At 43.4% G+C, this 13,627-nt stretch overlaps 1 protein-coding gene across 2 annotated transcripts in view; it reads left to right on the top strand.

Annotated features, from left to right (window-relative positions):
- plb1 (phospholipase B1) overlaps positions 1–13,627 on the top strand; it is a 234,932-nt gene that overhangs the window by 48,501 nt on the left and 172,804 nt on the right. For both annotated transcript variants that reach the window (XM_068019539.1, XM_068019548.1), the window contains exons 19-23: positions 323–396; positions 2,026–2,069; positions 5,513–5,621; positions 6,425–6,476; positions 13,268–13,348. In XM_068019539.1, the coding sequence (XP_067875640.1) occupies positions 323–396; positions 2,026–2,069; positions 5,513–5,621; positions 6,425–6,476; positions 13,268–13,348 (360 nt within the window). The remainder of the gene's footprint in view (positions 1–322; positions 397–2,025; positions 2,070–5,512; positions 5,622–6,424; positions 6,477–13,267; positions 13,349–13,627) is intronic.

The following is a 13,627-nucleotide window of genomic DNA, read 5'->3' as shown; positions in this document are numbered from 1 at the left end:
GTCTCTGGAGAGTTCCCCTCAGGAGCTTTCTGGCAGTCAGCTAAGTGTGGTATTGGGCGATGGCTAGCAGGAGGCCCCATTGCCTCCATTCCTTCGTCATCTAGGGAGCTGCACGAGAAGAAAAACTCAAGGGGGAACAAAGAGGGTTTTGTGCCTTCGTTGGGAGTGTAACATCGAATAAGTGACCATAGGGCTCTCCCAATGTCTTGTGAGTTATAGCACAGAACCAAACAAACCAACATTGTGCATTGTACTACATAGTCTAATTTAGCATGAGTTTTGACAATAGTACGTTAAATAATGTTTTTCATCCGTGCTTTAGGCTGGTAGTGGAGCGGGGTCAAAGCCCAATAATCTTCTTGATGTTCTCACTCAGTACAGAGGACTTTCCTGGAGGTTAGTAACTTTTTCTTCCCCTTTCTCCTGAGTTCTATAAGTAAAGGTCCACCATTTTGTTCTCAGCTGTGTGTTTATTGCTAATCTTTAAATGGGATTTTCAGAATGGTAATGATGAATGCTCATTTCTAAGCCTGAGCATTCCTAGTGAATCCCAATCCTGATTTTCAGATCTGAAGCACTATTTACCACATCTCTGAATCTCTAATTAGGATTCATTTCACAGAATGGAATCTTCTCTTTTTTAGAGCTTCAGGTGTTGTTGCCGCGACACCGACAAAAACAACTTGCATTTATATAGCTTCCTTAATGTAGTAAAAACATCTCAAGGCATTTCAGAGCAGGGCAATCAAACAAAACTTAACACTGAGCTAAAGAAGGAACATTTGGGGCTAGTGACCAGAGTCATGGTCAAAGAGATAGGTTGTAAGAAAAGAAAGACTTGCATTTATATATCACCTCAACAAGAGAGAATCTAAGCATCTCCCCTTGACAGTCAACGGCCATTACCATCCCTGAATCCCCCGTCATCAACATCTTAGGGGTTCCCATTGATCAGAAACTTAACTGGACCCGCCATATAAATACTGTGGCTACAAAAGTAGGTCTGGGAATTCTGTGGTGAGTAACTCACCTCCTGACTCCCCAAAGCCTGTCCACCATCTATTAGGCACAAGTCAGGAATGTGATGGAATACTCTCCATTTGCCTGGATGAGTGCAGCTCCAACAACACTCAACAAGCTGAACACCATCCGGGACAAAGCTCATATACCAAGGACGAATAAAAAACTTTTACGACCTCAGCCAACAAAGTATTTTGTGAAGTCTAGTCACTGTTGTAATGTAAAAAGTACAATTTGTGCACAGCAAGCACCCACAAACAGCCATATGATAACAGATAGTCTATTTTAATGATGCTGATTGAGGGGTAATTATTGGCTGAGACAACAGAGAACACTCCTGTAGTTCTTTAAAATAGTGCCATGGGATCATTTTCATCTACCTGAGAGAGAAAACAGGGCCTAAGTTTAATGTTTCATCTAAAAAATGTCACCTGCAGCAGTCCAGCTCTCCTTCAGTACTGGAGCGTTACCTGAGATGTTTCTGCTCAAGCCTCCAGAATGGTACTCAAACCCACAACTTTCTGACTTAGCATAGAGAGTACTACCAACAGAGCCACAGCTGATACAATGCACAGCTTAAAGGAGAGGTAGAGAGGCAGAGAGGTTTAAGGAAGGATTTCCAGAGTATGGTGCCTAGATGTCTGAAGGTACGGCTACCAGCGTTGGAGACAATGTAAGTTGGTGATCCGTAAGAGGTCAGAATTGGAGGAACACAGAGATCTTGGTTGTCGGGCTACAGGAGGTTACAGAGATAAGATGGAGCGAGGCCATGGAGAAATTTGAACAATGAAGATGAGAATTTTAAAATAAAGAATTGAGTGCCGGCTGTTCCATTGTTAAATTGCTAGACTTTATGCTCATTTTGCACTTGATAAGTGGCATACCAATTTCTACCCCAATGTTTCAAGATGTTGCAGTGTTTTACTTCCATTTCATGATTGGTTTGTGAATTTCACTGTAAATGCAAGCAAAAAGAAATGAACATCTGCCATTTGTGTTACACAGCATCGGGGGAGATAAGAATATAACAACTGTCACCACATTGGCAAGTAAGTAGCACATAATTCGACCAATATTATTCATACATTTTTTTCTCCAGCTATCACTCTTCAGGATTCTTATAATTCCAGTTGCTGCCACAATAGGTTTTACTTAGGCCATTAGTGTGTTACAAACTTGACTGGAGATTGCCCCTCCCTCACACAATGTTCCTTACCCCAGTCTTTGTAATAGGTGTGGGTGTTCCCATTATAATGAGGTAGGAGGGTCTATTCCCTGCCTCCTGCCTCATACTCAATACCTGGTACCATTGGCAGCCTCAGCTGAAAGTTCCCAAAGATACCTGGCACAGGGTGGGGGGGGGACCCAGGGAGGGGTCTGCGGGGACCCTGGGGCAGGTCGAAGGTGGAGAAGACAAGTCAATTTGTTTTTCACATTTACACCTGATGATCCACTCTCCAGCAGCAAATAGAAGCTCTGACTGCCAGTAACTCAACTGTAAAGCCTGCATCTGTGCTGCTGCTTTCTGCTCAGTTTTTAGGTGCAAGACTGTGGGACAGGTTCATGCCTGAAGTGCACAGAGGCCCTGCAACTGGCGTAGGGCAGGAAGTTCCTGCTTCCTCTGAATAGGATCATAGTATCATAGGAAATAGGAGCAGGAGTAGGCCATTCGGCCCATCAAGCCTGCTCCGCCATTCAAACAGATCATGGCTGATCATCTACCTCTACGCCATTTTCCCCCACTATCCCCATATCCCTTGATGTGTTTGTATTCAGATATCTATCAATTTCTGTCTTGAATATGCTCAATGATTGAGCTTCCACAGCCCTCTGGCGTAGAGAATTCGAAAGATTCACCACCCTCTGAGTGAAGAAATTCCTCCTCATCTCAGTCTTAAATGGTCTTCCCCTTATTCTGAGACTATGTCCCCTTGTTCTAGACTCACTCGCCGGAGGAAATATCCTATTCACATCTACTCTGTCACACCCTGTAAGAATTTTGTAAGTTTAAATGAGATCACCTCTCATTCTTCGAAACTCTAGAGAATACAGACCCAGTTTCTGCAATCTCTCCTCATAAGACAATCCCACCATTCCAGGGATTAGTTAGGTGAACCTCCGTTGCACTACCTCAATGGCAAGTATATCCTTCCTTCGATAAGGAGACCAAAACTGTACACAATACTCCAGGTGCGCTCTCACCAATGCTTTTTACAATTGAAGCAATACATCTTTACTCCTGTACTCAAATCCCCTTGCAATGAAGACCAACATATCATTTGCCTTCTTAATTGCTTGTTGTACCTGCATACTGACTTTTAGTGACTCATGAACAAGGACACCCAGGTCTCTTTGGACATCAACACTTCCCAATCTCTCACCATTTAAGAAATACTCTTTCTTTCTGTTTTTTCGACCAAAGTGGATCACTTCACACTTATTCACATTATTTTCTATCTGCCATGTTCTTGCCCATTCACTTAGCCTGTCCAAATCCCCTTGAAGTCTCCTTGCATCCTCCTCACAACTTACATTCCCACCTACTTTTGTGTCATCTGCAAATTTGGAAATATTACAATTGGTCCCCATATCCAAATCATTTATATAGATTGTAAACAGCTAAGTCCCAAGCATTGATCCTTGTGGTATCCCACTAGTAACAGCCTGCCATTCTGAGAATGACCAATTTATTCCTGCTCTCTGGTTTCTGTCTGTTAACTAATTCTTAATCCACTGCACTACATTACCCCCAATCCCATGTGCTCTAATTTTGTTCACTAACCTCCTGTATGAGACTTTATCAAAAGCCTTCTGAAAATCCAAATACACCACACCCACTGGTTCTCCTTTATCTATGCTACAAGTAACATCCTCAAAAAACTCCAACAGATTTGTCAAACATGATTTCCCTTTCAGAAATCCATATTGACCCTGCCCAAACATATCGTTATTTTTCCAGTGTCCAGTTATCGCATCCTTTTTAATAGATTCTAACATTTTCCCCACCACTGATGCCAAACTAACAGGTCTGTAGCTCTTTTTCTCTCTCGCTCCCTTCTGAAATAGTGGGGTTACATTTGCTATTTTCCAGTCTCCAGGAACCCTTCCAGAATCTATAGAATTTTGAAAGATAACCACCAAATTATCCATTATCTCTATAGCCACCTCCTTCAATACTCTGGGATGCAGCTCATCCCCTGGTCCAGGGGATTTATCAACTTTCAATCCAATTAATTTTTCGAGTACTACCTCTTTATTGATACTAATTGATACTTTTAGTTCCTCATTTTTACAAGCCAGCTGCGCTGAAGAAGCTCAACATCAACAAAGGGACAATAAGAACAAGAGTAGGCCATTTAGCCCCTCGAGCCTGTACTGCCATTCAGTGAAATCATGGCTGATCTTGCGAATTGCCTCCATATACCCACCTTTGCCCATATCCTTTAATCCCATTAAGTAACATTCTAAATTCCAGGGAATACCACCCTAGTTTGTGTAATTTCTCCTTGTAGTTTAACCCTTGGAGTCCAGCTATCATTTTAGCAAATCTATCCTGGGCCAGTATATCCTCCTGAAGGTGACCAGAACTGAACACAGTACCAACTGTAGCATGGCTTCTACTGACTTGTCTTGTAGTCCTTTAGATATAAAGGCCAACATTCCATTAGCAGAGTAGTAAACTTGTTTGGTATTCCTGAAACTAGACTCTATATCCACAAGAAGTGTATTGCGACTGTAGCAACTCACCAATGAGGTTACTTTGACAGCACCTTCTTCCCCTGCAATCTCAGCCACCAAACAGAATAAGAGGAGCTGTATCAAGTTGCACAACAATCCTCCAATGGACAGAAATTGCCATTCCTTCATTGTTGATGGGTCAATCTCCGAGAATTCCCAACCCAACACTATTGGAAGAGTAACATCTACATCAGGACTTGCAGCAATTCAATGGAAAAGCCCAACTCCTTCTCAGGATCACAAGGGAAGGTCAATAAATGGGGCCTTGCCAATGTCCTCCACATCCTGAGAGCAAATTTAAAAAGTGGTGTGCCCCTCCTATCAAGGACTTAATAGGTAACCATAGATGAAGCTGTATGCTAACTTTTTCTCTGATCCATTTATGTTCTGCAATTGATCCTTCTGCACTTGGTATAATAGAACCATAGGACACAGTCTCAGAATAAGAGGTAGGGCATTTAGGACTGACATGAAGATGAAATGTTTCACTCAGAGGGTAAAGAATTCTAGATATTAAAGATATTAAAGGAGATAGGGATACTGCAGTAAACTGGCGTTGAGGTAGAAGATCAGCCATGTTCTAGTTGAATGGCAGCACGGGCTCGAGGGACCGAATGGCCTACTCCTGCTCCTATTTCCTATGTTCCAACACAATGTCTCCTTTTTTGTCACCATCGGATGCTGATTAGGTTTACATGTATTTAGAGTGCACACTTCCGTAACATTTGGATGCTATACCTTATTTTCTCTTCAGATATTCTCCGTGAGTTTAACCCTTCATTGGTTGGATATTCCACTGATACTGGTCGTCAAGATACCCCCCAGTCTTTCTTGAATCAGGCCGTTGCAGGTGCTATAGCTGCGTATGTCTAATTTCTTTGGTTCTTCCATGGATTTTTATTCTCTTTATCCCTGGGTTATTTCATGAGTGTCTGGTCTTGTCATACATGCGTTATTACATCCACTCTGTCCTTATATCATGGAGTTGAATAGTATATGTGCTATTTAATAAATCTGAGAGCCGGGGAGAAGTTCTGCAGTCCTTCATCTTATATTATACTAATGGTTGGTCGTCATCTTCAGACAATTGGGTGGGTGAGGGATAGTGCATCGTGGGGAAAATTGCCTATGGTCTGTGGTGACAATGGCTTAGTGGATGAAATAGCTCCCACTCATTCAATACTTAAGATCATATTGTGACACCAGCATGTCCGTGTTCACAGACATACTCAACTGGTAATAGTGAACCTAGGTGCTTTCTCACTAGGTACAAACAAATGTAAGATGAACAATGGGGTTGTCAAATTTCTGGGGAGATTGTCAGTAATTAGTTGTCACTGGTGACATAGATTACATTTACGACATTTAAGAAGTATTTAGATGAGCACTTGAAACGCCATAGGCATACAAGGCTATGGGCCAAGTGCTGGAAAATGGGATTAGAATAGATAAGTGCTTGATGGTTGGCACGGACACGATGGGCCGAAGGGCCTGTTTCTGTGCTATATAACTATGATTCTACGAAATGTTGTGCCAGTAGAAAGGCCATTAAAAACTACAATCAAATGAATCAGTTCTACAATATCAAATCTCAACCAGTTGAAGAAACACTGTTTAACATAGAGCTTGCTGACTGTATCTTCTTTTATTCCCCAACATTTCACAGGGATTTGATGATGCAAGTCAGGACACTGTTGAAGTTGCTGAAAAATGATTCGGTAAATCTCTCACTTTATTCGCAAAAATCCTATGGCTTTAGGTTTACACAAAACTGTCCCATACCTAGCACCGAATTGGCAAGACTCACTCTGGGAACTATAGGATGATTGATGTGCGAAACAGTCTTCTAATGTTGGAGCTGAGATGCACAGAGTGGGAGGGAGATTTGCTCTGCCTCTTAACTGTGATACTTGGGTTAGAAGTCAGCCGGTTTCAGTTTTGCAAACGTACTCAAGTTTCCCCTAGTTTTCTGCTCCAGTACTGATTTGGTCCTCAGCAGGCTGTCACTTTCCAAACCAGCTTGCCTATAATTTTGTCTTGCTTGTGATCGACTACACGTGAGTTCACCTCTATGTGCTGTTCATAGTTTAGTCCATTGTGCTCTTTTACTGAGTCCATTCCATTATCCATCTGGTCGCCCTCACAGTTCCTGCTCCTTCGACCTTACGAATAGACACCAAAAGAAAAGTTCATATCCAGGGTTCAACTCCACTTTTTTAGTCTTCCTGAATAATATGTATTAAATGTGAATATTGAAAAGTGCAAAATACCTTAATCAGCACTAAAAAGAGATTGAAAGAAAAGGAAATGGCACAGCGCCTTGTATTTTGCATGCAGCAAGACCCGGACAACATTCAGGCTTGGACTGATAATTGGCAAGTAACCTCAGGTGTGACAGGGAAGGGGGTAAAAGAGGAGGTGGCATTGCACTATTGATCAAACCTCAATTACTGCTGTAAGGAGGGATGATATCTTAGAAGGTCTTCAAATGAGGCCATATGGGTAGAACTTAAAAACAAAAAGGAGGCAATCACTTGGCTGGATGTGTACTACAGGCCTCAAAACAGTCAGAGAGAGATAGAGGAGAAGATATGCAGGCAAATCTCAGAAAGGTGTAAAAATAATAGGGTAATAATTGGAGGGGATTTCAATTTCCCTAGTATCAACTAGATAGTCTTAGTGCAAAAGGCTTAAAGGGGGCAGAATTCTTAAAATGCAAACAGGAGAGCTTTTTGAGCCAGCACGTAGAAAGTCCTACAAGAGAAGGGGCAGTACTGGACGTAATCCTAGGGAATGAAGCTGGGCAAGTGGTAGAAGTGTCAGTGGGGGAGCATTTCGGGGATAGTGACCATAACTCTGTAAGATTTGAGGTTGTTATGGAAAAGGACAAAGATAGACCGGAAATAAAGGTACTGAATTGGGGGAAGGCCGATTTCAATTTGATTAAGCAGGATCTGGCTAAAGTGGACTGGGAGCAGCTACTTGTAGGAAAGTCTACATCAGACCAGTGGGAGTCATTCACAGAGGAAATTGTGAGAGTTCAGAGCCAACATGTACCCATTAATTTGAAGGGTAGGACCAAAAAGTCCAGGGAACTCTGCATGTCAAGGGGTATAGAGGATTGGATCAGGAAAAAAAAGGAGACTTACGGCAGATTAGGAGTTCTGAAAACAGTGGAGGCACTAGAGGAGTATAGAAAGTGTGTGGGTGGGGGGAGGGGGGGGGGTGGTACTTAAAAAAGTAATTAGGAGAGCGAAGAGGGGACATGAAAAAACATTGGTGGGCAAGATAAAGGAAAATCCTAAGGCGTTTTATAAGTATATTAAGGGCAAGAGGATAACCAGGGAAAGAGGAGGGCCATTAGGGACCAAAGTGGCAATCTGTGTGTGTGGAGCCAGAGGTCTTAGGTGAGGTTTTAAATGATTATTTTTCATCTGTTTTCACTGTGAAGAATGACAATGTAGGTGTAGAGATCAGGGAGGGGGATTGTGATATACTTGAACATTCTTTCTTTTTCTTTTGGGCCTCCTTATCTCGAGAGACAATGGATACGCGCCTGGAGGTGGTCAGTGGTTTGTGAAGCAGCGCCTGGAGTGGCTATAAAGGCCAATTCTGGAGTGACAGGCTCTTCCACAGGTGCTGCAGAGAAATTTGTTTGTTGGGGCTGTTGCACAGTTGGCTCTATACTTGAACATATTAGCATTGAAAGGGAGGAAGTATTAGCTGTTTTAGCGGGCTTAAAAGTGGATAAATCCCCAGGCCCAGATGAGATGTATCCCAGACAAGGGAGAAGATAGCAGGGGCACTGACACAAATTTTCAAATCCTCTCTGGCCACAGGAGAGGTACCAGAGGATTGGAGGACAGCGAATGTAGTACCATTATTCAAGAAGGGTAGCAGGGATAAACCAGGTAATTACAGGCCTGTGAGTCTAACATCAGTGTTTGGGAAACTATTGGAAAAAATTCTGAAGAACAGGATTAATCTACATTTGGAGAGGCAGGGATTAATCAGGGACGGTCAGCATGGCTTTGTCAGGGAGAGATCGTGTCTAACTAACTTAATTGAATTTTTCCAAGGCGGTGACTAGGTGTGTAGATGAGGGTAAAGCAGTTGATGTCATCTACATGGACTTCAGTAAGACTTTTGATAAGGTCCCACATGGGAGATTGGTTAAGAAGGTAAGAGCCCATGGGATCCAGAGCAATTTGGCAAATTGGATCCAAAATTGGCTTAGTGGCAGGAGGCAGAGGGTAACGGTCGAGGATTGTTTTTGCAAGTGGAATCCCATGACCAGTGGTGTATGGCAGGGATTGGTGCTGGGACCCTTGCTGTTTGTAGTGTACATAATGATTTAGACGTGAATATAGGAGGTATGATCAGTAAGTTCACAGATGACACGAAAATAGGTGGTGTCGTAAATAGTGAGGAGGAAATCCTTAGATTACAGGGAGATATATATTGGGCTGGTAAGATGGGCGGAGCAGTGGCAAATGGAATTTAATCCTGAGAAGTGTGAGGTGATCATTTTGGGAGGACTAACAAGGCAAGGGAATATACAATGGATGGTAGGACCCTAGGAAGTACAGAGGGTCAGAGGGACCTTGGTGTACTTGTCCATAGATCACTGAAGGCAGCAGCACAGGTAGATAAGGTGGTTAGGAAGGCATATGGGATACTTGCCTTTATTAGCCGAGGCATAGAATATAAGAGGAGGGAGGTTATGATGGAGCTGTATAAAATGCTAGTTAGGCCACAGCTGGAGTACTGTGTACAGTTCTGGGCACCACACTATAGGAAGGATGTGATAGCACTGGAGAGGGTACAGAGAAGATTCACCAGGATGTTGCCTGGGCTGGAGCATTTCAGCTATGAAGAGAGACTGGATAGGCTAGGGTTGTTTTCCTTAGAGCAGAGAAGGCTGAGGGGAGACATGATTGTGGTATACAAAATTATGAGGGACAGTGATAGGTTAGATAGGAGAGACTTTTTCCCTTAATGGAGGGGTCAAAAACCAGGGGGCATAGATTTAAGGTAAGGGGCAGGAGGTTTAGAGGGGATTTGAGGAAAACATTTTTCACCCAGAGAGTGTTTGGAATCTGGAATGCACTGCCTGAAGAGGTGGTAGAGGCAGGAGCCCTCACAACATTTAAGAAATATTTAGATGAGCACTTGAAACGTTTTAGCATACATGGCTATGGGTCAAGTGCTGGAAAATGGGATCAGAATAGTTAGGAGCTTGATGGCTGGCACAGACACGATGGGCCGAAGGGCCTGTTTCTGTGTTGTATAACTCTGAGTCTAAGAGAGAATCTAACCACCTTGCCTTGATATTCAATGGCATCACCATCACTGAATCCCCCACTATCAACATCCTAGGGGTTACCATTGACCAGATACTGAACTGGATTAGCCATATAAATAATGTGGCTACAAGAACAGTTCAGACACTGGGAATTCTGCGGTGATTAACTCATCTCCTGATTCCCCAAATCCGGTCCACCATCTCCAAGGCATAAGTCAGGAGTGTGACGGAATACTCTCCACTTGCCTGGATGGGTGCAGCTCAAGAACAACACTCAAGAAGCTCGACACCATCCAGACAAAGCAGCTCTCTTGATTGGCACCCCATCCACCACCTTAAACATTCAGTCCTTTCACCACCAGTGCAGAGTGGCAACAGTGTGTACCATCTACATGGTGCACTGCAGCAACTTGTCAAGACTCCTTCGACAACCCCTTGCAAACCCACAACCTCTACCATTTAGAAAAACACGGACAACAGACCCATCTTGGCCTCCTCCTAAGGTTTCCAACATCACAGCCAATTTGATTAAATCGACATGATATCAAGAAAAGGTTGAAGGCACTAATACTGCAAAGGCTATAGGCCCTGACACTATCCCGGCAATAGCACTGAAGATGTGCTCCAGAACTTGTCGTGCCCCTAATCAAGCTGTTCCAGTACAGCTACAACATTGGCATCCACCCAACAATGTGAAAAATTGCCCAGCTTAGGTCCTGTCCACAAAAAGCAGGATAACCCGGCCAATTACTGGCCCATAAGCCTCCTCTTGATCATCAACAAATTAATGGAAGGTGTCATCAACAGTGCCATCAAGCAGCACATACTCAGCAATAACCTGCTCAGTGATGCTCAGTTTGGCTTGCCAGGGGCACTCGACTCCTGACCTCATTACAGCCTTGGTGCAAACATGGACAAAAGAGCTGAACTCGAGAGGTGAGGTGAGAACTACTGCCCTTGACATCAAGGCAGCATTTGATCGAGTATGGCATCAAGGAGCCCTGGCAAAATTGATGTCAATGGGAATCAGGGGGAAAACTCTCCACTAGTTGGAGTGATACCTAGCACAAAGGAAGATGGTTGGAGTTCAAACATCTCAGTCCCAGGATATTGCTGCAGGAGTTCCTCAGGGCAATGCCCTAGGTCCAGCCATCTTCAGTTGCTTCATCAATGACCTTTCCTCCATCATAAGTTCAGAAGTGGAGATGTTCGCTGATGAATGTACAATGTTCAGCACCATTTGCAACTCCTCAGATACTGAAGCAGCCTGTGTCCAGATGTAGCAAGACCTGGACAACATTCAGGCTGATAAGTGGCAAATAATATTTGCACCACAAAAGTGCCAGGCAATGACCATCTCTAACAAAAGAGAATCTAACCATCTTCCCTTGGCATTCAATAACATTACCATATTGAATCCCCCACTATCAACATATTGGGGGTTACCATTGATCAGAAACTGAACTGGACTGGACCAGCCATATAAATACTGTGGCAACAAAAGCAGGTCAGAGGCTGGGAATTCTGCAGTGAGTAACTCAGCTCCTGACTCCCCAAAGCCTATTCACCATCTACAAGGCACAAGTCAGGAGTGTGATGGAATACTCTCCACTTGTCTGGATGGGTGCAGCTCCAACAACACTCAAGCAGCTCGACACCATCCAGGACAAAGCAGTCTGCTTGATTGGCACCCCATTCACAAACATTCACTCTCTCCACCACCAACGCACAGTGGAAGCAGTATGTTCCATCTACAAGATGCACTGCAGCAACTCAGCAAGGTTCCTTTGACATCACCTTCCAAACCCGCAACCTCTACCACCTAGAAGAACAAGGGCAGCAGACGCTTAGGAACACCATCATCTGCAAGTTCCCCTTCCAAGCCACACACTATCCTGACTTAGAAATATGTCACGTTCCTTCACTGTTGTTGGATCAAAATCTCGGAACTCCCTCCGTAACAGCACTGTGGGTGTACCCGCACCAGATGGACTGCAGCAGTTCAAGAAGGCAGATCACCAACACCTTCTCAAGGGCAATTAGTGCAGCAAATAGTGACTTCGACAGCAATGTCCACATCCCATGAACGAATGAAAAATGATGCATTGGAACACCACATCACCTGTAAGTTCAAGAAGGCAGCTCACTACTATCTTCTCAAGGGCAATTAGGGTTGGCCAATAAATCCTGGCCCTGCCAGAGACACTCACATCACAAGGATGAATTAAAAAAACATTTTATTGAAATTACAACATATATACATACATTCACATAGAGTTATTTAAATATGTATGCAATACAAAAATAGAAATGTGCAATGTCTAAGTAATATCCAGAGTTGGGATCCTCTACTATATTTCCATATAATAACTAAATTAGACAGGTCGACAAAGGAAGGTAAATACATGAGTAGTGAGAAAAGTATCTAATTGGCTGTGCAGACGTACAGACTATTGGGTGGACAGGCTGAAATCAGGATTGGTCTGCAATCAGTGGACAATCTCTGCAGAGGGGCGGAGATGTGAAAATAGGAATTAACATTGGATGCAGCAACCAAAGTGGAAAAAAAGGAGCAGTATAGACACTGATCCAGTGGGTAATTGGGTTGCCAGCTCTGGTTGGAAGTATTCCTGGTGGTTTCATCATGTGACCTCCTGCCAACAACAGCCCCGCCCCCACGGTCCCACCATTGGTTGCCTAACACATCTATCCTTGCAGCACACCGCTTTCACACGCCAATTGGAACGCCATCAAGGTATTAATTACCTAATTGCTTGACTGTCAGTCAAAAGCCTTTATCTCCTGGCTCTAGTATTTTTTATAACCAATACTTATATTCCAAAAAATGAAACAGAAGACACCGTTTTTTTTGATCTCCCTATGACTTTTCTCATGAGTTGCTCGTAACAGTATCTTGTAGATTAATCTTTTATTCCTGGAGACTCCAGGATAATCTTGGAGGCTGGGCAACCCTAGTGGGTCACGGAATCAGCAACTAGACCATAGGAGAAATGAGCACTTGGGTAGAAAATCAGGCAGCAGGTTAGATGTAGAGAGTGGAAAGATCAGCAGGGTGATGGGCAAGCGAGCGGTGGGAGGCACAGACTGGGAGATTCTCGGATGCTCACACGGGCAGTGGGACAGCATTAGCCCATGTACAATTGGCAGTGGAATGCTAATAACAGTGTGACTATGTTTCAACAGAGAATCAATTTTCAAGAAGATTGGAAGATGATCACCTTGTTTATCGGAGGGAATGATCTCTGCGAATTTTGCGAGGATCCTGTAGGTGATATTGATGGAGACTTGTGTTAAATCTTCACTGGAGTGTGGTATCTCTACGTTTCCTCAATTAGCTCCACTGAATAGTATTTTCTCTTTCACGTTTCTCTCTTCTCTCCCTCCCCTATTCCAGTGGCAACTCACACTGTGGAACAGCTCCACAGGATAAAGTATCTTCAGTGAGATTTGCACCCACTATATAGATGGGCTGAGTTATAGTGATTGGATTTTAATGCACATAAATGTAGGAAAGACAGAATTGTATTTATATTGCACACTTCA

Source organism: Heterodontus francisci, chromosome 3 (genome assembly GCF_036365525.1).
Source record: "Heterodontus francisci isolate sHetFra1 chromosome 3, sHetFra1.hap1, whole genome shotgun sequence".
Classification (NCBI taxonomy): Eukaryota; Metazoa; Chordata; class Chondrichthyes; order Heterodontiformes; family Heterodontidae; genus Heterodontus; species Heterodontus francisci.
Note: the sequence above shows the minus strand (reverse complement) of the source record. Positions and strands in the feature narration are given on the sequence as shown.